We start from the raw sequence: 24,843 nt of genomic DNA on the forward strand, positions 1-24,843 counted from the left end.
CCTCCCCCAAGTGCAGTCATCTTTTTAAAATGTCAATGGCATATTATCTGAAAAAGAAAAAAAAAGGCCAAAATAAAATATGGGGAATATAAAATGCATGTGAAAATAATCAGACAATGAACCAGAGTTTGCATTGCAATCAATACAAAATAGATGTGGTTTATTCCTTTGGGAACAAAAATGGCAACAACTAAGTGTCACTTCTCATAACCAGCAATATCTACAGGAAAGAAAAACAGCAATAGCTCTTATAATCAAAGTCCATTTTCCGCCATGTTAAAACAAAAAGTCCAAATGCAGCTGATACGGTTTGCCTGTGTCTGGTTTCACATTCTGTCTTTTCTGAACATTAAAACGTGTTCATTTGTGTGTGTTTTTTATTTCCCTCACTCAAGCCTGCAAAGAAAACATCTGTCTGTATGCCTTTCAAATCCATATTTTAAAATGTTTTGTTTACATAGCTTCAAAAACACTGGTGTCTGTACAAATTCCTATGAAAAAAGGACATCTGAGGAAAAACAAATATGAAAGCTGTCATAGAAGAACCTCAACAATATGCCTGATTGAATCTGAATGTCATTTGTAACAGGTGCGCGACACTTTGTTTCGTTCTGTGTCATCTCCAAGTTTGTCCACAAGACGCTGTGTTACAAAGACAAGATTCACACATAAAATACATCTCCTGAAGAATAACATTCTGTTGTGCACTGTTTGTTTTTTCTTTTCATTTCTGACCTCTGTCTACATTTTATTTCTCAGCGATTTAAAAAATAAAAGAGAAACAGACGCAGATAAAGTAAATTACTAAATGAGTGAGAGTTTGTCGGGTTTTTTGTCACTTGCAGGTAAATCAGCTTAAAGGGTACTTGTTCTTGGTGGTCCAACTGGATTTCTTTTTACAGTCCACAAAACTTGCTTCAATGTGTGCTTGCCTACACAGTACTTCTATTTCACTGCTGGTAAGGGTTGACAATGGGTGGCCTCTGACGTTAGTGCAACGTTTCCCAACTTTCATTGTGAAAACTTTTTTTTCTTTGATTTTTTTCTATGACGTCATCCTGTATACATTTTGACTAGCCCTCTGGGTCATCTTCCTTTTGGGGTTTTAGGACAGAGCTAGTGGGCCTGTGTCTCCAGTCCCTCATAGGCCCCATTTTGCCCTTTAGTTTGAGGGGCCGCATCGACCTCAGTTTCAAAAACGGAGAATCGAGCCGACAAACAGAGTCAATATGCTAAACTAGACATTTAGAGACCGTGCTTCATTGAGCTACTTTAATGTTCCGAGTTCTCTGAACTTCCAAACGATTTGTTCCTGTTGGGGTGGACATGTCCAGCTCTTCCTCCGAACCTCTCCAGACAATTACCACTTCCTAGGCAAGAGCTTGGTGGGATGTCTAAAGAATGTAGGTCACGTCGTCACACACACACATACACACAGAGCATCAGACCTCGCTAAGCCACAGCCAAGGACAAAAACGAAGGGTCGCAGTCCCAGTAAAAAAACGACAAAACATCCACTTAACGGTCCCACCTGTCCCTCTCCTGCATCTCAGTCTACTCCTCCTCTTCCCTCCTTCTTTAGAATAGACTAAATACAGCAGGTTTCGAACGGGATAGAGAGGGAGGAGCAGGGTGGTTGGGTACTAGGTAACAGCTTCAGGGAGAGGTTGTCCCTGCGTGTACGAGGGGAGGAGGGGAGGGAAAATTGGTGAGAGTGTATGTAAGTGTAGGAGAGGAGACGCTTGCGTGTCTATTAGGACTGTTTAAGACGTTTGCGTGGGGGTCCCAGGAAGGGGCACTGTGCGGAGGCCAGGGAGCGGTACGCCTCGGCAACCAAGTGCGGGTGGGACGCCACCATGGATTTCCAACCTGCCGTTTCCATCACCTCTGCAGCGTGGCTGTTTGGTGGGGGAGAGGGAGAGAGAGATAAGAAAAATGGAGAAAGGGCAAAAAATATATATACGGTGTGAACAATTCGTACTGCAAGGGTCGAAATGTCGTATCTGCTGCTGTTTTTTGGAGCATTTAAAAGTTAGTTGCAAGCGCCCATCTTGTTTTTCGTGATTCTGTTTTTGCAGTTTGGCTCAGCACCAAGAAACGGAGGATGTGCTTTATTTTTTCTCTGAACATTATTATCACTCACTCACTGTATGTTAGCAAAAGAAGCACAACTAGATCCTACAAAGTCAGGTTGTCCTGGTCCCAACCAAAACAAAGCAGGATATAGGATTTAATTAGAACAGAAAGACCATCGCAAATAGGAACGGACAGATGATTTGGGGTGTGAGAAAGAGAAAGTAAGTGAATGAGCACTAAGGGGGGAGGGAGGGAGAGAGAGAGAGAGAGAGAGAGAGAGAGGGAGAGAGAGAGAGAGGGAGAGAGAACACAAAAGAGGGCATGTAAGAAAGATGGGTACAGCTTGTAAAGATGTATTAAGTGCCAGTGACTCATGCTTGCTCAGTAGAACTCACTAGTTGATGAAGTCGACGGCCTGTGTTTTGAGCTGGTCGGCGCTGTGCAGGTCGGCCAGGATGAGGATCTCAGCAGCGTTCTCCACAGACAGACTGGTACACAGGGCATCCTCGCACATGACCTTCAGTCTCTCCAGAGCATACTGAGCCAGGATTGCGCGAGAAACACTTCTTAAAACCATTTCCTAAACATAAGTAGCTAGGGATTCTATGGCGCCTTACAAATAACGTTTTTCATCTTGAATACAGAAGAAAATAGATTTAGGATGCTAAATGAGCATATCAGTAATGATATGCATAATTTCTCAGAAAGAATCTCCCGCGGGGATTGGACAAAAAAACACATTGAAATGTCACACCAATGTGTGGTTTTATGAATTTAAAAAAAAATCACACCCGTGTGAACTGAGTGGTGTAAGGTATTATATAGCCTGATCAGCTCTGATCTGACGTAATGTCTGACGTAATGAAATCACACCCGGGTGAACTGGGTGACCGTAGCAACCATGCTCATTTTGCATGCACAGACAGACAGACAAACAAAGCCAGTCGTAGGAGTGGTTTACACCACTCAAAAATTAAAGAGAAGGAAATGGTGGTTGTGATGGTTCCTAGAGTTCTGGGAGTCAGATGTGAAGGCTGACCGTCGCAAACCAACATTTAATTTATTTACTTTTACTTTTTAGAGTAAACTTTTATCTCTCTCGGCAAGCCGGACACACTGCAGTTCCTAGGTGGACGGGAAGCTTTAACCCTGTGCAGAATCGTCCACATCACGACACATCTTAAGAGTCGTTTTCTACACCTCTAGTAAAAAATAACACCACAATTGAAAAACAAAATCTTAGTTAAACTGTTGAGAACTCTAGTTTTTGCCGGCTGCCAGGCGCGACTGCGCCAATAACTTTGGGGTGGGCCTGTCTAGAGTTTGAATCGACAGGTATCAGTCAAAAGGGTGACATCGAAGAGGAAGGACGGGTGGGGAGGATCAACATATGGGATGTCAGAGCAGGTCAGCTCCATATATGGAGATCTAAGGGTTTGCGGTCAGATGTAGAGTTGCTGGCCGGCCCCATATATATCTAGGTAATGATCCAGCCTTCTCCATTTATGGCTATCCAGGGTTGGATGAGGTCAGTGTCGTGACTTCATATATGGAGCATGTCACGAGGCGTGACGGACTGACGGCCATATATGGCGTGACGGACTGACTGACAGGTTTTGCAGGGTTTTTTTTAATAGTAAACTGCGACCTATGGTCGCAATTAATCTGGTGTCTGAGGTCAGATGTAGAGTTGCTGGCCGGCTCCATATGCAGATCTAGCGTGTCTTGAGTGTACAGGGTTTGATGAGGTCAGATCAACATATGGAATGTCAGAACAGGTCAGCTCCATATATGGAGATCTAAGGGTTTGATGAGGTCAGATCAACATATGGAATGAATTCTGTATTGGCCATATATGGAGCGTGTCACAAGGCGAAACTGACTGACGGGAGATGCAGGTTTTCATCACAATTTTGAAATCTAGATTCTCAGGCATCTTTGTGTCTGTCATCAACACAAACTTTGCAGCCAGGTGCAGTCTGTATATGTGTACATTTGATAGTGTTCACGACTCCGTGCTGTGTGCTGTATCTGTATGCTTTGTAGGAGTTTACATTTCATGTTACCTTGTCAGCTGCTGCCAGCAAGTCGTCGGCCATCTTGTCTAAGTTGGGAGCCTTGTCAGTGTAAATGAAGCACATCATCTCTTTGAAAACTTCGGGCTCTACATCGTTAATTTCCACACGGTTCTGAGAGTGATCAGAGTAGACAGAAAGGGTTAGTGGCATTGTAGCCTAATCATTTCTTTTGTTTCTCATCACCTAACTAAGTGTCACCTATAGTTTTGTGCTGCAACTGTTGTTTTTTTTTACAGAAATCAACACAGTAAAAAGAAAACATGGTGGCTAAAATGGCCACAATAGAGATTATACAAGCCCACAACTGAATTCCATCCGAACAGTTACAAATCAATTTCCCATTGTCCTATAGTTCGAAAACATGAACTTTGAGAGGAGGGGAGGGGACTTGCCCTTGGATTTGGAAGAACATTTCAGTAGCATCTCCTGCTATTTCATTTCTCACAGTTAAGAGTGTACAAACGAGAAAAGCAATTCTGTGCTTCGATTTGACAGCAAAATGATGAATCCCATCCTTGCTGTATGACGGGATGATTTCATTTCGCAAGAGTTCCCATTCGCTTTCACCAAATACCTTTCTACCTCCGCAGACACACAACCCATAACTCACTTCAAGTCACCCTCAACAACACAGTGAAACTTTTGTAATTGAACCATTGAGGAGCAAACAGAGAATGTATGTCCCGTCGGGACATAAAGTGTGGGGACAATATTTATAGAGATAGAGAGTTGAGACTGGAGAACAACTGCAGTTACTGCACGTAGGGTAGGCTATATAGCCAGAATGGTCATTTGCGGCGAGAGGCAAGACACAAAGACGATTGCGCAACAAAATGGGAATGGTGCTCTAGTCTAGAGTCTAGAATCTAGACTAGAGACCACCAGCGACCGGTCGGGAAAAATAAATAAATAAATAGACAGTCATTCCCCAATAGTGCGGGGACATTCAGACCCTTCTGACCCCGTCTCCGGCGTCTATGTCTCCACGGACTCACCTTTTTGCTCTCTTCCATCTCGTGCTCAAACATGGCGCTGAAAACAGGAGAACGTGCTGAAAAAAAAAAAACAGGGAAAGTTGAGACGGCATCTGAAAATGTATGTGCGCGCACATTGTGTGTCTATGTGTCTCAGTGGGAAAGAAAAACGGAAAGATATTGAAATAAGTGGTTCTGTATGTCGCCTGTACCTGCCAGGATGGCTTTATGCGCCTGGAACTCCTGGCCGGCCACACACAGGGAGCAGTCGGTGAAGCGGGAGTTCTCCCAAAGGCCCCCCAGCTCATCAGCTAGCCGACAGTCAGGTACTTTCACCATGTTCATTGTGTTCTGGCCAGATATATTGACCGAGTCCTGCACAACGCTCACCTTGGAAGAATTCAATATAAAGTTGGCAACAGCTTCAATACGTCATTACATGATGACTTTACATTCATTTACTAATTTTTAATAGCTATAAACAAGCCATTAATTCATATTTAGTTTATAATTAACAAATTATAGGAATTCTTTATTAGATTGGAAAGTGTAGAGGGACAGCAAATCAAAGGCAGTGAAAGACGAGCCAGTTGTTGGATTCAAAGTTATATGAAATACGTTTTAAGTCATATGAAAAGCTTTTGAGCATTTAAAATCAATGCATCCATTAAGGCAACTGCATATGATGGCAGATGGCTTATTTTAATTGACGAGTTCTGTACCATATGTTACCATAGCAACCATGAAATAAAATTACTCAACTCCAGCTACGGAGGTCGAAAGAGAATTAATTTCCAGAGTATATACATTGTGTAGGTTACACAAGCATGGTTTTCATATAGTAAAAATTAAGTCTACCTACTGGAAGCCCAGTTACTTTTTTTAATTTGACAGTTAAACTATTAATTGAAAAGAAAAGAAAAAAGTAATCGTTTGCATTTGTTATTAAAATACGTTTGAGAATGTTTTTGGGAGAGTGGTGAAAAATGTTATTTCCATCCATGATTGCTCGCTTTGAAATAAAATCAGGGGAAAAAAACCACCTTGAATGAAATAATCTCTATCGACTAAGGGGTCTCTCGACTGACTACGGAATTCAAAGTGTCAACTTTCAGGGGGCAGCCAGCTAGATGTTTTAATCCATTGAGACCTGGAACGCATCCATGTCACGTTAGCGTTTAACCACATTAACCATTAACCCATTTTGGGCGGGAACCCCTTTTGGTGTTTTAAACATTATGTTATAATTTAGCTATTGAAAAATAGCAGATCTACAAGCTCATAGCGCGCCACCGAGTGGCGCGCTATGAACTTGTAGGTCTGCTATTTTTGAAAAATCGTTAAAATGTGCCTCAAATCTTTCCGAAAATTGTCATGATTTAGAAAACTTTTTTTTTTAAATTTCGACGTCAGGCCTGAATGGGTTAAAGCTTTAGTGCTCTGGCAAATTCGGTAGCAACATGGATTATAAGGCAAGGGAACTAAATTGCATGAAATATTGATATGATACACGTCTTCCTGAATTAGGCTGAGCAAACACCAACACAGAGCAAAGAGTACACACTTTTGTCTGCATGTCTGAATAGTTTGCCAAGAGTCTGAATAAAACGTTTCAATCTACACAAAGTTGGGGCGACGAGTACCTCACAGAAGAGAGTGAGCTTGTCATCCGGTAGAAGACCATTGGCTTCGTCCAACAGGAAGTCTCGGCGAATGAACTTCTTGAAGCCCCAATCTTTTCCCTGAACAAAGCGATACGCTCTCTGGCTCTCTGCGCACAAGGACAAAGACACACACAGCACAGCACAGCAAGTATGAGAAACACAAGGACAAAGACACACACAGCACAGCAAGTATGAGAAACACAAGGACAAAGACACACACAGCACAGCAAGTATGAGAAACACAAGGACAAAGACACACACAGCACAGCAAGTATGAGAAACACAAGGACAAAGACACACACAGCACAGCAAGTATGAGAAACACAAGGACAAAGACACACACAGCACAGCAAGTATGAGAAACACAAGGACAAAGACACACACAGCACAGCAAGTATGAGAAACACAAGGACAAAGACACACACAGCACAGCAAGTATGAGAAACACAAGGACAAAGACACACACAGCACAGCAAGTATGAGAAACACAAGGACAAAGACACACACAGCACAGCAAGTATGAGAAACACAAGGACAAAGACACACACAGCACAGCAAGTATGAGAAACACACGCACAAAATAATAAATAAATCCATGCAACTCTTTAAATGCCTTTTATTTTATGTGCAATTTAAGTCACCTCAAACTGAAGGGAAAACAACTGCACAATACCATTACCAAACTCAATGATTTTTAAAGCTGAAATATGGGACTTAATAACGCACAAAAAAAGAGGAAGAGTATGATAGGTGGTCTTCCTACTTTTGAGAAAACAAGCCCCATTCTCAAGCATCTCTTGAAGGGGAATACCACTCATTTTCAACATTTTACTATGTCATTAAAGGACCTATAACATAAAATTCAACTTTTTCAATTTATTTTGTGTTTTTGGGGCTCCCATGTGTGTTTTCTATCCCTACAAATAACCAATTTTGAACAATCAGGCTTTCATATCATATAGGTGTTTTAATGGAAATTGCTCTCAGGAACAGCTCAACAGATTTTGGCCTCATCGTGATGTCATCAATGTCACCCTACTTTGTATAATTCCTCCTCTTCTTCAGTCTTCAGTTCCAAATTTACATTTCCACTTTGTTTACAATGTCCACCATTGTTGATTTTCCAAGCTGGCATGGAATTGAAACGAGCCTGGTTTTATCTAGCATCAGTATTATAATGACTCAAATATTAAATAATCTGCATATCAGCACCCCATCACCTCAGGACATTGTGGTACTGCAGCTAAAACTGCTTTCAAAGTCCAGAAAGAAATGACAAGCACTTATATCAGAGTGGTGATTGAGGCTCAAACCATTAGAAATAACTTTGAGGGACATAGACAATATGATATTAAATATTTAAAGCAGTTTTAAAATGCATGTTATTATTTGTGTGGAAATAAAATAAAAAACACGAGGTCTGAAACTGGAGGTCTGAAACGTGGGGGCATGTGATCAGTAACATTATGAAGTACATCTCAGTGACATCACAAAGACGTACTTCATAATGTTACTGATCACGTAAGTTTTATTTTATGGATTAAAACAAATCAAAACTGTGAGAGATTAATTGATTATATAGTTCTCAATTTGGACCCAAATAACCGCTCTACCTAGAGTAGTTAACATCGAAGACCATGACAAAATAAAGTCTACAATGACTCACTCACCCATGGCTTTGGTCTCCTCTCCCTTGGCGTTGAGGATGGAGAACTTGAACTTGGCGCGCACCTCAGCCTTGGGGCAGCTGACCAGCAGCAGGTAAAGAGACAGGTAGTCTTTGCTCTCTTCATCCAGACCTTTGGGATTCACACGCAAACACCTGGGGTGGGGTGTATAGCGTAAGACAGTTAAGCCTGAATTATACTTGGTTGCGCATTGAGCAACCAAGTCATGACAAAGATCAGCAGCATGATGTGTGTCTGTGCAATTCATATTTAAACACTTTAAGGCATCACTTGGCAATACAATATTCTTTAATAAACTGTCAGTTAGGACAGAATATCTGTCAATATCCTCCTCAGATAGCTTAGACCAGTCTAGTTTCCCTGTGCTAGCAGTATTACTAGTGGCAGCCAGGAGGGGCACATTTTCAACATTTAAAGTCATAGCTAAAAGGTATGTGGTTTGAGGTGGCCAGTCCATAGCAAATCTCAAGTTTTCCCAGAGAGGCATGGGCATCTGCTGTGCACACACAATGGTCGAGCCATGATGTAGAGTGCCATGCTTCGCTCACATAAGTAAAACTATTATCTGGTAAAAAATAATTTGCTAGACAACAAAAATCTGAAATATCAGAATTAAAATCTCCAGTGACATATACACAAGTACATTCATTGTCCTCAATAAAAGTCTGAATAAAGGCTAGTCTGTTCAGGAATTCATCCTCAAACTGATAAGATTCATAAGGTGTATATATGTTTAAAATTGTAATCTTGCCATTCAAATTAATGTCTAATCCAATGGCCCAACGGGTCATATTTTGCGGTTCCAGAGGATAGCCACGCCCCCAGCTATTCTACCTTTAACCAGTTTGGTGCTGAGGTCAGTGGTGGATTCACCAGCGCCATGGAAGTCATTGTGTACTGTATTTAACTTGTCCAAATCTTGTTTGGCAAGCCAAGTCTCTTGGAGGCACAAGATGTCACACTCGTTCAACAATGTGTCAACAGTCAAGCGTCTTACTTTGTCTGCAGCACTATGCCCCACACGCAGGCCACGTACATTATATGATACAACACGCATGATGTTAGATATTGTTCCCTAGCGAGGGTCGAGCGTATTGGATCCGTCAGAACGGGCGGTCGTTGACTGTACTGCAAATACTGTCTCCCCAGTACGGTAGGCAGCAACACAGGTACAGTTGTCTGGGAGCTGGAGTTTCCCCCGGCTCCACCCGACCCCCCCACAACAGCACCTCTAGACTGGCGAGGTTCATAGTAGCGCCGTACAAAGGAGCCCGTTGGCCACAGTTCCGGCTCGTACATCTCTGCTATATTGTTGCATTCAGCAGTGACACAAAAAGAGCTAAATCTGCTTTGTGCCGATTCTGCGACATTTCACCTCACGTCCCAGCTTCTCTTTCAAGTAGCCACAGAGAGTATCTGCCTCCAAACTCTTGTCAAATTTTGTTGCAAAGACACTCACCATTTTAGTTGTGAGGGCTTTTATATGACTAGCAGTACTGGTTCCAGTAATGCCTGTCTTAGGGGGTCCCCCTATTACACACTACACACTAGAGATAGTGTGAAATGATTTGCGGGATTTTTGGACAGAATCTGGAGGAGTAATATCAAAAAATGTGTTTTTCAAAAGTCGGCCTCCTGGTGGCGCTATAACAGGCCGTTCTGGAAATTTTGGGGCAGAAGTTCATCGTTGGCATCCAGGGAGTGTGTGTGCGAAATTTGGCATCGACCGGGTTAATGGTGCCGGAGATTAGCTGTTCACAGACAGACGGACGGACGGACGGACGGACACACGGATGGACGGACGGAGTGCAAAACATACTCTCTCCCCATGCCTTCGGCCTGGTGGAGACAATAAGTTACGGTATGTTTAACAGCTGAAGTGGCATGAGTGGCCAGATTACATTTTGAACAGTGTTTTCCAATTTCACAGACAAACATTAAGTGCTGCTATGCTACAACCATGAATTCCAACCAGGTTGCTTGGCCGGTGACTAGGGTACTGTGCAGACACATCATTTGCTTGCAATAAATGTTGGGTATTATTAAACCACAATAGTGACACAACATAATTTTGGAGGCTTTGTTTTAGATGAAGGTTCACCTCTGCCTCTCACTTTAATTAACTCAAACTAAGAACCTTGCACTTTCTGCAAGCTGATTTCAATTGTCTCCCTTAATCCACTACATCAGTGGTTCCCAAAGTGGGGTCTGGGGACCCCCAGGGGTCCTTGAGGGAGTTCCAGGGGGTCCCAAGCTAAATGATAATTTGGAACCAAATGGACCCTTATGGGTCTGTAACTGTACAAATGGAACCAAACAGCGGGTCTGTTTGGTTCCATTTGTACACTCGGAGTTAAATTAACTTTGATTTTACAATATAAATTGGGGGTCCCAGAGATATAAATGCCATTAAATGGGGGTCCATAGCCTAATGCAGGTCAAACTGGGGGGGTCCTTGAAATTAAACGGGTTGAATCACTGCTAGAGCCGTATAAATCTTCTCTTATGGGGTCCCTGGCATATCTTTTCAAATGGGGGTCCGCGGGCTAATTAGGGTCAATTTAGGGCCTGTCTGGCACGGCCCTGTCCTGGTTTTCCTCCTACCTAAACAGAAGCTATTTTGTCAATCTAGCTGAGTTTGACTCAGACAAACACAACATCGGTTCTGGTATTCCACAGGGCTTGATTATTGGTCCTCTGTTATTCTCCCTGTACATACTGCCATTGGGAGAACTCATTACCAATCACGGAGTCAATTTTCATTTCTATGCTGATGATACCCAACTATATCTTTCTGTAGCTCCAGTCTAGCATCAAATGCTGGATGAGTGAGAACTTTCTCAAGCTAAATGAGGATAAGACAGAAGTTCTCATAATCGGTTCTAGTGAGCAGAAAGAATCGATAATAAGCAGACTTGGCAACCTGACTGTAGAAAGTAACAGTACAGTAAAGAACTTGGGGATCATTATTGATTCTGAATTGAATTTTAATTCACACATTAATCATGTTACCAAGATTGCCTTTTTTCATCTTAGAAATATTGCACGAATCAGAGCCTATTTGTCACTGGACGATGCAAAAACGCTAATCCACGCCTTTGTTTTTTCTCGGCTTGATTACTGCAATGCACTTTTTTCTGGATTGCCTAAGAAAACAACTGACAGATTACAACTTGTCCAAAATGCAGCAGCCAGAGTCTTAACTAGAACTAAGATGAGAGAACATATTACTCCAGTCTTGGCTTCATTGCACTGGCTTCCGGTTGTTTTTAGGATTGATTTTAAAATTATTTTACTTGTTTATAAAGCTCTCAATGGTCTCGCACCTTCCTACCTACATGACTGCCTGCCGAAATATGTCCCAAACCGCCCCCTAAGGTCTTCCACTGCTGGCCTTCTCGCTTTGCCTAAAAAAATGGCAACTAAAAAATACGGGGAAGCAGCTTTTTGCTTCTACGGGCCGACGGCGTGGAACAAACTCCCACTGTACCTTCGACAGGCAGCCTCTGTAGACATTTTTAAAGCTCAGCTCAAGACCCACTTCTACACCCTTGCTTTTAATTGATTTATTTGTCTTTTTTTTTTAAAGAAAATGTATTCATGTCCTCACTGTATTGTTTATGCCCTGCCTTTCTTTTCTTTTTTTGTGTAAAGCACTTTGAGCTGCATTTCATGTCGTTTTATTATTATTATTATTAATTTGGGGGTCCTTGACATGAAAAGGTTTGGGAACCACTGCAAGTCGGAGGCAATTTCTTATATTCTACTTGTTCTATGCCATTTTTTTATATAAACACGTCGTTCATGTCAAGGACCCCCAAGCACCTCTTGGGTGCACCTGATTCAAATACATTGAATTATTACACCATACCACATTTGAAAAGGTTTTTGGCCAAGGACAGAATTATGTAACTGTCTATAGTACTGTAGTGGGGAAATAAGGGTAGGTGTTGAAAGTGAAACTTCTCATCTGAAAGCATTCTTATGCATTGGGCTTTAATACTAGCCAGTGAAATAATAGTGACATAAAAATGCTCCTCATTTTGTTGGGGAACCCCTAGAACCCACTCAAGAACCCCTGGTGCCCCCAGGCCAGAAAGCATTTTGAGAACCAATGTTCTATGTGATAGAATATCATGTTCAAAGCTGCAAGAATAAACATATGAAGGCTCCATCAGATAACGAAAGACAATATCCTGTCACTCACCATTTAAGCTTGTCATTGGCCCCAGAGGAGAAGGTGGAGCTCTTGATGACTTCTCCCATCTCCTCACGACAGAAACTGAAGTTGTTGATGGTCCACATGTAGGAAAACTTTACCACTTTTATCTGTGGGGTGAACACATAGCACAACATTCTTACATTTAGAGAAAGTATAAATTTAATAAGGAATCTTAGTTGATGACAACAGCGTCACTGAGAAGCTAATACAAATTATTAAACATTTATTAATTAATAATAAAACATTAATTTAATTAATCCTACATTTCTGTGAATTCTACATGGGCATGTCATTATAGGCTAAAAAAGAAACATATGTAAAAGAACATGACAAATAGCAAGAATAGCAAATCTACAAGCATCGTATCACGGCATGCAGTGAGCTGCTTTCACTATATCTAAGTGTACTACATTTCTAACAACTGATCTGGGCACTGTGGTCACACGTGTGTTTGTCTCACCTGAGTGTAGCACCAGCTCTCGGCCACGGGCCCGCTGGACATTTCCGCCGGGGGAGGGGGACTCGGGACTCTTGACATCGCCAGGGTGACAGCAGGTGTGTGTAAATGGGGTGGGGGGTAGTTAGGGGGCTAGGAGGAGAATCCTTCACTTCCAGGCAGCAACGTCCACTCCTCCACCCACCCACCTGCGTTACGATCACGCCAGATGGAAGAAAGCAGGATTCACACTGGAAATGAAGGACATTTTGAGTAACCCGCCACACTAGGTTTTGAAAACACATCACAGGAAATGAAGGGCTGTGTGTGACTTGCCCAATGCCTCAGACGAGTTTCCTGAACTTTTCTTGAAAATACAAAACTCATTGTGATTCAGGACGCAGGCACTGTGTGTATCTCATTAATCTAGTTCAGACTCAATATCATTTCAATTCATCTTGGCAAACAGTGAATGAGACAGAGTGTGTGGCCTCAGCCTGCTACTGAGCGGCTTTTGGGCTCGGGCTAGATGAATTGTCCCTGACCCACTGGGGGACAGAAGGCAATCAATGGCCCGTAACCGTTCCAGGATCAATAGCCGCCGCCATGGCAATTAAGTCCACAAATTAACTGTAAATAAACAAGGCGAAGAAACTGGCTCCATGGAGAGGTGTGTGCGTGTGCCGGTGTGTGTGCGTGGCTGCGTGCGTACGTGCGTGCGTGCGTGTGGCTGAACAATTCGGTGCCTATGAAAACAATGCTATAGAGTATGGACACACACTAGGCATGTAACGATTCACTCAACTCACGATACGATTCGTATCACGATATGAGGTTCACGATACAATTTTTCACGATATTAAAAAAATATATATTTTAAAGAAAAACTAGTTTTTTAAATTTTATATAATTTATCTTCCCCCCTGAGATGTTTTATTTAACTACATTGCAAAAGAAGTAGCATTACTTTTGACAGTGCAGAAACATAATTGCCTTCCTTGATGAGCATCAACGACCATCATCACCTGGGCACAGTCACAGACACACACAGCTCCCCTCTACAGTGCTCTACTACTGAAAGTGACTATCATTTCTCTCCAAAAGCACACACTAGCCCCCTTAAAAACATTTTTTTTTTAAAATCGATTTTTTTATTTCAATGAATCGATTCATATCGTCGGGATTAATATCGATATATATCGATATACGATATATCGTTACATGCCTCACACACACACACACACACACACACACACACACACACACACACACACACACACACACACACACACACACACACACACACACACACACACACACACACACACACACACACACACACACACACACACACACACACACACACACACACACACACACACACACAAAGTTTTTGTAAATTAACTTATATATGCGCGTGCATGCGCAGTTTGCGCACACACATACACGATACAATGGTCCAACAATCTCCCTGGTGTGGGAGTTTGAGTCAAAGAAAAATAAGGAATTCAGATAAAAACAGAATGCTTTGGAACTTTGAGATTTGGGGATATGTAAGTAAAAGGAATGCATTTCCCTTTCCCAAATGTACAGTATGCTGTCCTTCACGTGCTCTTGTGCATGCTAGATAACACAACATGCAGGGGTGCACCTGATTTGCTCAGTATCTCCATAGTTGCACAAAGTTCCACTGTTCAACTTCAAATGATTTTACAGAAATAATCTCTAAAAGAGAAAACACCAAGGCAGGTTAAGGCACATTTCTTTTTGCATGGTACTATGCAGAGCCGCACAACGTACGCGTTTCGGCCCTCAAGCCCTCATCAGCGTTTGATGAAGGCTTGAGGGCCGAAACGCGTAAACGAGAGTTCCGTGAGTGTGCATTTGGCATACATAAATCTTGTCCAAATGGCCATAAAAAAAAAAAAAATCAGTTTTGAAAAATATTCACTGTGGCCAAAAGGTCAGTTTTCAGCAGACAAAGGTGAGTGTTGATATGCATTCTCCTACACCCATGCATAACAAACCACAGGATTGTGTAAATAAAGATCAACCATTATTATACTATTTATTTGTAATGTATTATTTTTATCACATGCTCAATTTTTTATAATACAGGTGTATTTTGTGAGAAAACAGATGGAAGGTTAGCTTTATTCATAAAATAAAGACATGAACAAACTTTGCAACTGACTCGGCTACAATAAGGATGATTCAGCAGCTTTGATCACTGTTATTATATTAGATATACTGTATGTATAGCCAATTGCAGTAGCCTATATTTTCCAATTGAATCATCAAGTGTCAACTTTACTCTGATGAGAAAGGTATTGGAGTTTGGCTATTGGAATCAGTGAATAGAATTAACGAGCACGAGCAGCTCACTCACGGGGTGTGGCTAAACTGTGATTGACTGGTGACAAGACCAAAGTCCTTCTGTGTTTTTTAGAATGTGTGTGAAGTGAACCAAAATAAAACAATGTATATCCATCAATACAAGTGAAAGACAAATGTATTGCCTGAGTTACATGCTTTCCACAAAATAAACAAAATGACAAAACAATGAGCATTTATTGTGGTGTTGCGTTACTTGCTGCAGAAGACAGTCATTTTTGTTTCACTGAGTAGTAGAATGGACATTAATATTGACCTCACTATGGAAAGTCTCCTGCCCAGTATACCATCAGTGGCCCATATCCATTGCATCCACTTTTCACTTCCAAGATTACAAAGGGTTAAAAATCACCTAAGACTCACAGAGGCACAGTACAATCACAGAATCCGTTTGACCAAATATATCTGACATCGAAAAACACATTTCAAAAATAAAAGCAACACTAAGCAACAAATATGCAGCCCTAGACCAAACGTATTTGGGCTAAAAAGGCAGTCTCTTGCTAAATGGTTGCCTCCACTACCACAGACTTATCATTTCACAGGGTGAGGGTTACAAATTTGAATGCTGGCCAAAGAAGTGTAATACACAGGGTTACCAGACACATAATTCAGAGTCATTGTTAACTCATCTAGCAAGTGGCAACAAAGGAATACACTATACAGCTACTATATAACCCTGGTTCAACACCAGTTCTAACTGGACAAGGACAAATGACCCGGTCCAGCACATGGTCTCAATACAATGCCAGATTTATGAGCAATTTTCATTTTGCAGCAAGGTCGGTAGCTAAGTGATGGACTGGATTGTGGCGTCGTCCACCCCCCCAGTGCGCGCGCACGCACACACTGGGGGGGGGGGGGGGGGCCGCACACACACACACACACACACACACACACACACACACACACACAAGCTCTATATAACACAAGTCTGTCTGGTCTTTCTGTCCTATCATAGACTCAATCTGTGGCCAATCTTTTCCACCATCCTACAGTGCACAGCTCCATTTCTTTCTCACTCTCTGTGTCACACATACACACACACCTTTACTTCTTCATCCATAAATTCAATTTAGGTCAAAAGGCAGGGTGATAAATTCTGGTAGCAGTGAGCTGGGGCTTTCTACTGATGATTGCATTGCAGTGACCGCACTGACAGCAAGGCCAACAGACAGTCAGAGGTGAGTTGCATTACAGCACCGCACTGACAGCAAGGCCAACAGACAGCCATAGAGGTGAGTTGCATTGCAGTGGCCCAGCTGTGTGTATACTGTATGTCCAAGACTCCAATGTCTCACCATAATTTAGGTCCGGACATTTAGGCTCATCCAACTTGATCAGTGGAAGTTATTCAATGAATTGAACACAAAATAGCTGCACAATGGTTAGGGCCTGAGGGCCTTGTACTCCAGACAGTGTTCTATAAATCTAATGGAAAAGAAAGAAAACATCATAAGGAAGTGTTGGAGGGGGGGGGTGGGTCTTCCTGGTTCTTGGCCATTGCCAACAGGCAAGACGTGATGGCAGAAAGACAAGAGGCAGCGAGCAACAAAGGAAGAAAATTAAACGTAAAGTAAAAGACATGGGAGAGCAGACAGGGAATGAAAAATTGCCCACTGGTCTGCGGAGAAATCGAAAGAGAGATGGAACAATAATTGCAACCACAGAAGGAAAGATAGAAAAGGTATCATGAAATCATTGCAACAAGGGAAGGAAAAATAGAAAATGTGAGAGGGAGAAATCAAAGACTGATTTGAAAACAGGTGGTCAACGACAGAAGGGGTGCTGGAGAAATATCTTACATTGCCACAAAAAATGGCTTGTGGGATGGAAAACTATTAAACTATTTTCTACCTCTTTTTCCAGGTTGTGCAAAAAGGTATGGGCATATTGGAAAATATGAACATATCCAGCTCAGGAAACCTGAAGTATTTTTTATCTGGGCCAACAACAACAATAACAAACATTAGATCTCCATAGGAAAGTTAATGTACTGGTAAAGCCAGTTGAAGGACTAACTTTACACGTCATTTAGGTCTTTCTGCATGCCAGTATGATGTTGACTTCACTGTGGACAAGCTTTTCATGCTAGCACACAGTAACATCTAAACAAAATTCCTGCTATTACCTTCAGCTGTGTTTATTCATCAAAATTGTCTGCTGTGAAGAGTCTACTGACACCAACTGCTCTATTTAGCCATTAAGATCCTATAGGTTCTTTAGGAGTACAGGCCAGGGTGGACAGTTTTCAGACCACAACCAGTAATGATTCAAGAGAAAAGGGTCTAAACTGTCTTTAGTGGCCCTTGACAACCATTAATCTTTTAAAAAGGACAGCAGGTACTCCTCAGGTACTTTTATATATCACCATTGGCAATAGCACAGTCTGCAGAGAATTATCACGCCAACATGTCTCTTTGAATTAAATCTTTTGATTACAAATTCCGGGAAGGCAAACTATGAAAATAACAACACAAACCATGCTTAGAAGAAAACAGGGGGAAGCTCCGGACAGTTCCGCTTGAACATATCGATTGTGTTAAGAATCAGCAGACGGCACCCCGACTGCAACATAGGCTACCGCTACAGGATCAATACATGCTAGTTCTTTTTTGCGGCCACAGAAAACCAACCAATTACGCAGTTGCAGTTTTGAGCTAGATTTAGCTTGCGCAAGCTTTATGAGCACATTGCACGCTCAATCTACCTACATGTCACGTTGCAGTATTAGGAAGACTTTTTTGCAAGTGTGACAACAGAGCAGCTCCAAACTTCAGAATGTGATCTGAAGACACAGACTAGCAGGAATCATCAAAAAAATAACTGGAGTTGTTCATAAAAAATAATAAAAAATACATTTTTTAATCTATTAAATTGCAGTAATTACAATGCATATTATCCTATATCGAGACAAAATACCTTGGGGCACTGTATCAATTTGGCGGGATATTGCAATAAATTGGGGACAAATTGCCATTTCAGAAATCAATCTCTGCTCAAGATTAAATAGTGGAAAGTATAGAGGAATTGCAGGTGGCAATTTCCAGGGGGAACGAAAAAATTGCAACCCCTGTCTAAGTGTCAGCGAACACAATGTCTATCTCCAAGGCTTTGGTTTTCGTGGACTGAGGTAAGCCATGGACAAAACCTTAAAACTATAATTGGTACAGGGGCCAGGGATCGATTGCACGGCATGGCTTGGGCCTCTATGGGAGCGATTTCATATTCTGCCTTTGCTTGTTGTCCACCTCCCTTCCTAAAAACTCAATCTCAGAGCGGTATGAACTATTGATTTTGCTACCGTGATCAGTGTGCCTCCTCCACATCCCTGACTTTGTGCAGCCCCACAATTCCATTGAAGGGGATTTGAGGGGGGCAAAAAAGCATTAGCACCCAGGCTTGACCTCTTGCCTCTGTACTTCCTTGCGAAATCCCCTTCACCTCACAATGTGAGGCAGGGTAAGGGCAGGCCAGGGAAGGGAGGAGGGACTTCAATGCATATCTTATGTCTCCAGCCACCTTCTGTATGATACTATTACGAGGCCAACTTTCACCAAGATGTTACATTTGACCTCCGCATTGACCTCCATGGAGGTAGACCCTCTGACACTGTCTGCCACTAGTCTAGTTATTAAAATAAAGCTGCAAAATAATCTTTAGGCCTATGTGTGGAGAGGTAGAAATACCACTTCACTGACAGTGCTTGCAATTTCTATTTTTGGTTATGTGTAGGTGTGCAAGTTGTTCTCCCTTCTTTAACAAGAATGGCTTTACATTTTCCTTACACTTAAAAGTTGTGGTGGACCAGTCATAGAATAAAATGTCTGTGAGCCAAAATCCCCAGTGGACAGAACAGGTTGAGGTTTTACTTGAGGTCAATCGGAAGGCAATACTGCACAGTGAATGGGTAACGTACCAGGTGGCCAGGTAATTTTACTGGTTATGCAATTGCTGACAGCTTTCTATGTAATGATACACTACCACCGCTTCATCATTCTAATAAGATAAGATATTCAAATTGAACCGTATTGATCGAGCAGGGACTGCCAGGGAGAATTCAATCATTACAGCAGTCAAGAATCAAGCTACATCGGATTCGGACACATGCAGCCGGTCAGATGGATGTCCATAAAAAGACAGAGGAACCTGATCATCAAGCCCAATCAGTATAAATGAACACATTTAATCAGTACTTATACACATCTTGTGCAAATATACATCAGTACTGCTCTGGTTATGAGATCAGTGCACATATAGCCTACAGCGTAGGGCAGGCTATGTGCAGTGTACTAGTAGTAGTAGTAGATTAGTAAGTGCACGTACTATTAATATCTACAGAAGTGCTAAATGATCCAGTAGTGTAAACTGTGCAAACAAAGTAATCAATGTCTTCAGTCACAGGGGCAGCCTGGCGGCTGCCGTGGTAAGAGTATACCGCATAAACAAGGCTAAAGTCCTTCCAGTTGAGCTGAGTAGCTGGCCCGGGTTCGAATCCGACCAAAGGCTCTTTCCTGTATATCTCCCTCTCTCTCCCGCCTTTACTGTCTCTATCAAGATAAAGCAGAGATGCTGATATTCTCTTAAAGGACCTATAACAAAAAATTCAACTTTTTAAATGTATGTGTTTTTGGGGCTCCCATATGTGTTTTCTATCCCCACAAATAACAATCAGGCTTTCATATCATATAGGTGTTTTAATGGAAATTGCTCTCAGAAACAGCTCAACTGATTTTGGCCTCATCGTGATGTCATCAATGTCACCCTACTTTGTATAATTCCTCCTGTTCTTCAGTTTTCAGTTCCAAATTTGCATTTCCACTTTGTTTACAAATTACAATGTCCACCATTGTTGATTTTCCAAGCTGGCATGGAATGGAAACAAGCCTGGTTTTATCTAGCATCAGTATTATAATGACTCAAATATTAAATAATCTGCATATCAGCACCCCCACCACCTCAGGTCATTGTGGTACTGCAGCTAAAACTGCTTTCAAAGTCCAGAAAGAAATGACAAGCCTGGTTATATCAGAGTGGTGATTAAGGCTCAAACCATTAGAAATAACTTTGAGGGACATAGACAATATGATATTAAATATTAAAAGCAGTTTTAAAATGCATGTTATTTGCACTTTAAAAAAAAATTAAACTTTAAAATGATAAACATTAGAATGATCAACAGTAGGCTAAAAGTGTCCAATCTGACAGATATTACCTGTACAACAGCAGTGAGCATTACACAGGTAAATGCTAAAGTATTACAATTACATGTCATATTCACATCATAACATCTAGTTCTAAAATCCGAATAAATGTGCTAAATAGATAGCTTTAAAACCAAAATGTTTAGTAAAAAAAAGGTGTTCAGCCATAGAGGATTTAAACCATAATTAGTTGACCCATGGCTCAGGGCTCTATACTAGGCTCCCTCCTGTTTTCACTCAACATCTTTGCAGAGAAAAACGAATCTACAAGTTCACATGTCACAATGTGAATTTGTAGATCTGCAATTTTGCACAAATGTTTGCTCCGGAATAGGGATTCTATTGGGTTCATGTTGGTTAAATGTGTCTAATACGCGTTTTCACCACAGTTGCCGGTGAAAATCCCAAACCACTGAAATGCTTACTGCACATGAAATACAATTGAAGCTCTGGTAGTGGTAATGATTAGAGTCAACAACACTATACTTCCCATTATAATATATATTACTGTTGTGTCTATAGTATGAGAGAGAAATAATGATTATGAATGAATAATTACTGAACCACGTTACCAGTTATGGCAGAAATGTATTCATTTCAATTAATAATGTGAAATCCAGATGGATGCAAAGTTCTCCTGCACTTTCAATTCCTTTCTTGGGCACTGTCCACACTAACCCTTGTAAATCTATGCAAACTACTACCACCTGTATTTTTAACAACCATTCCACATCCTCTCTTTCACAACTTAGATATAGTCATTTTGTAATTTAAAATCAAATCAAAATGTCCAAATACATATAATCAGCCAGTGTCATTGAATCTTACTTTAACTAAAAGTTAGCATGGCATCATATTTTACATGGGGACATTATTATATGAAATGAAATGAAATGAAATCTATATTTACCCAGGGTATCTGGGCTAAGCTCTAAGAACTTGTTTCCAGCCAGGCCCTGCTCATAGAACACATTTCATCGTAGTGGTTGATGCCTTGTTCAAGGGCATTTCAGCGGTGGTAATTTTAACGTGTCGGACGGCTGGTTCGAACTGGGAACCTTCCGGTATCTAGACCGCGCCGCTATCCGTTCGGCCACCGCTGCCACACATATCTGATGGTATGGTTCGGTTCTCAAATTATCACAGTAACACTGCACTGGGGACATGGTGGCACTCATCCACTCATTTTATCAACTACAATCAAAATCACCCCAGTCAAATATTTCACATGATTCAGCTATAATGTAGACTATTGTTGGTTCACTAAGATAACCAAACCAACCCAGGCAGGTCTAATGATAAAGCCATCCACGTCTCTGCTGTGGGACCTTTTGACAAGATGAAACTTTAGTCTTTGACATATTAATCATGACTACAATAACCCCCCCTCCCCCCACAAACACATAACATAACCAATACATTCTAATTATAAACCACCTGTACTGTATTTCTTTTTCACCCAATACATTCTAAGCAAGTATGGTACTGCTGCTACAATGTAATAAACTTTAACTATATTGCTTATACCCATTCTAAGCTCATGGAGAATACATTCCAAGCTACTCATCTATGGTATTACTGTATCTATTCTATGGTATTAGCAGAAGTAGTTCTGAACCATGACGAAACAGGTATGGTTTATTGGTATCAAGAATGAATTGGCTTGAGTCAACTGACTGCCAAATCTTTCCTACATGTAAAATATTCTCAGTGAGGAATTCATTTCAATCTTTCTATTTAATTTGACAACTTGTGTGTCTATATTAACCATGGGCTTTCTATTCAATCTGACAATGTACTGTTATATGTTCAACCGTGCACACGCAGGAAGCAACAGTAATTGTAATCTGCATCACTGATGGGTTAGCTAACCCCTGTTGGTGCTACTTAGCCCTGTCGTGAGGTTGAAGCTGAACTGAAGCAAACAAAAAAAAACAGAACGTGAAATGGCAGCAACACACTGACTATTAGAAACCATAGAGCACTAATTACAGTGTATAGCTTTGACCATACAGCCAGCATGGCACGACACGCTGTTATGTTTATCATCCAACTCACCTTTACATTTAAATATATCGTTACTTGTATGTAGGGGATCTTCTGTTGTTGTTAGCTCCAAAGCTAAGCTGGCTGCTGGAGTGGAGTGGAGTGTGGAGAGCTGGCAAGTGTCGACCATGTTGGTGCAGTTGGAGCGCCCCCTGCCGTGCTGGGGTGACGTGACACGATCACGCCTTACTTGGCTTACAGTTACACCGTTTTGGAAAACTGGCGAGTTCTCCGGATACCGTTTGGGATGTTTTCGCTGTGAGGTTCAAAAGATTACATTACATGTAGATTTCATTGCACGTAGTGCAAATAAATGACGACCCAATTCAGGTTAGGTTATACAACAACCGTTCGTGGTTTAATAGTCCTTAATTTAATTGCTATTAAATTAAATGTATCTTAATTTAATCAGCAGATTGGATGAGTTATAGCTGTGATGTAATTACGACGTGCCAGGCCCAAGATCAAAGCGCAAAGACTGATAATGTTTAATTTGGCTCTAGACGGGAATTAATCTATGTACTCATCAATTAACTCGAGCCTTCAGGCCATTCCACCGACTAATTTAAGTTCATGATCACCCTATAGTTATATTATAATCGGGTTCATCCTAGTGTTCTCTCCCCTTTTCGATTGTATCTCACACGAAAGATGCTCAGCGACCTCTAAACAGGGAGGCAGCTTCGTTCATATCGTTTAAAATTGCAATGTATATGTTTGCAAATTGCTAAATAAATGTTGCATGCAAGAACTGTTATTAAATAGCAAACAAGGGCAGTATGAGTCTGTATGACTGTAGTTTGGGTACAGTTGCAGTCAGAAGTTTAAAAATGATGACATGTTGCCATCTGGTGGATGCTTTGGGACCATGCAAGCACTAGTTCTTTCTTTCTTTCTTTCTTTCTTTCTTTCTTTCTTTCTTTCTTTCTTTCTTTCCTCTTTATATTTCCCCATCACTTCCAATTCCACCTGTCTATCCTGTGTGGTCCTATAGGCCTATCATGATGAGTTTTCTCTCCTGATTAGAGATATCCAGTCCTGAAAATGCTGGTTGGGGGAGACCTAGATGCTGCAGTGCAGTTGATCTACAAATCCTTAGTACTGGGGGAGAAATTAGACGTTTGGGGCGATCAGGCTGGGGCTCTGTCTGAGCCCCAGCCACTCATCCCTCTTTTGACCTCCTCCCACGAGGAAACCCGATCCTAGTCTCCCACGTGAAAGTCCAACATCTTAAACACTAGAACCATAGCCCATAGCAGGGATATCCTTATGGACCTGGGGAGATATTAGGCTTTTGGGGCCATCAGGCTATGGATCTGAGCCACTCTGCTACATGTACATGATACACTGAACCTTATTGTACAGTACATAGTCCAGTACAGCCAGGAAAGTTGTTTTGTTTCTGCAGTAAATGGTAAATGGTGCATTTATGTAGCGCCTTTATCCAAGGCGCTTTACATAGGTTGTGCATCACATTCACACACACATTCATACACTGATGGCGGCTGAAACCATGCAAGGCACCAACCTGCACATCAGGAGCAATTAGGGGTTCAGGGTGTTGCTCAGGGACACTTCGACACTGGCTCTGGGGGAGCACGGGTTCGAGCTGGCAGCCTTGCGGTTGCCATCCAGCTACTCTACCCCTGAGCCACAGCCGCCCCTAGCCGGCAGTAGGCTACAACCATGATGTCTGATATTCCTTTCCTAGCCCTAGTGGACTGTCACCTGATGACCCTTTTCTTCATCTTACTATCTGTATTTTTTAGAGTAGCAAAAGGAAACATGTACTGTATGTACCTTTTCTGTCTCCTTTACTGCTCCAACTGTCATTGACAACTGAATTTCCTTCACAGGATCGATGATCGGTCGGTTGATCAGTCGGTCCATCTCACCACAGCTTGCCAACTCGGACGATGAGCTTGCCAACTTGCGCAGCCATTGGGCCTCAGGGCGGCACTGTCAGCGTGCCTGACTAGTTGAAGTAACAAAAACATGCTGTGCAGGTAAGCTATACTTTTCTTGTCTTCTACAAACTGTTTTAGAAAACATTGCAGATTG

At 41.7% G+C, this 24,843-nt stretch overlaps 1 protein-coding gene across 2 annotated transcripts; it reads right to left on the bottom strand.

Annotated features, from left to right (window-relative positions):
* Positions 1-127: 127 nt before the first annotated feature.
* LOC306915722 (speckle-type POZ protein) lies at positions 128-22,967 on the bottom strand. 2 transcript variants are annotated; one of them, XM_079493280.1, is made up of 10 exons: positions 22,801-22,967; positions 13,163-13,389; positions 12,688-12,809; positions 8,463-8,614; positions 6,772-6,899; positions 5,341-5,518; positions 5,150-5,205; positions 4,143-4,265; positions 2,472-2,614; positions 128-1,898 (listed from the first exon to the last, which is right to left on the bottom strand). In XM_079493280.1, the coding sequence occupies exons 2-10, from the start codon at positions 13,238-13,240 to the stop codon at positions 1,754-1,756; spliced, it is 1,125 nt and encodes a 374-aa protein (XP_079349406.1). In that variant the 5' UTR covers positions 13,241-13,389; positions 22,801-22,967; the 3' UTR covers positions 128-1,753. The 2 variants fall into 2 exon arrangements, with proteins under 2 accessions (XP_079349406.1, XP_079349405.1); XM_079493279.1 differs by having other exon boundaries at positions 22,795-22,967.
* Positions 22,968-24,843: the final 1,876 nt, after the last annotated feature.

This window comes from Electrona antarctica (genome assembly GCF_951216825.1).
Source record: "Electrona antarctica genome assembly, chromosome: 22".
NCBI classification, from domain to species: domain Eukaryota; kingdom Metazoa; phylum Chordata; class Actinopteri; order Myctophiformes; family Myctophidae; genus Electrona; species Electrona antarctica.

Bases quoted from the DNA above. Each gene is read 5' to 3' on its own strand.
- LOC306915722 (XM_079493280.1), bottom strand. From the start codon at position 13,240: ATGTCAAGAGTCCCGAGTCCCCCTCCCCCGGCGGAAATGTCCAGCGGG. The intron at 12,810-13,162 runs GTGAGACAAACA...TTCACCCCACAG, and splicing joins AGAGCTGGTGCTACACTCAG to ATAAAAGTGGTAAAGTTTTC. The intron at 4,266-5,149 runs GTGAGTCCGTGG...GATCACTCTCAG, and splicing joins AGATGGAAGAGAGCAAAAAG to AACCGTGTGGAAATTAACGA.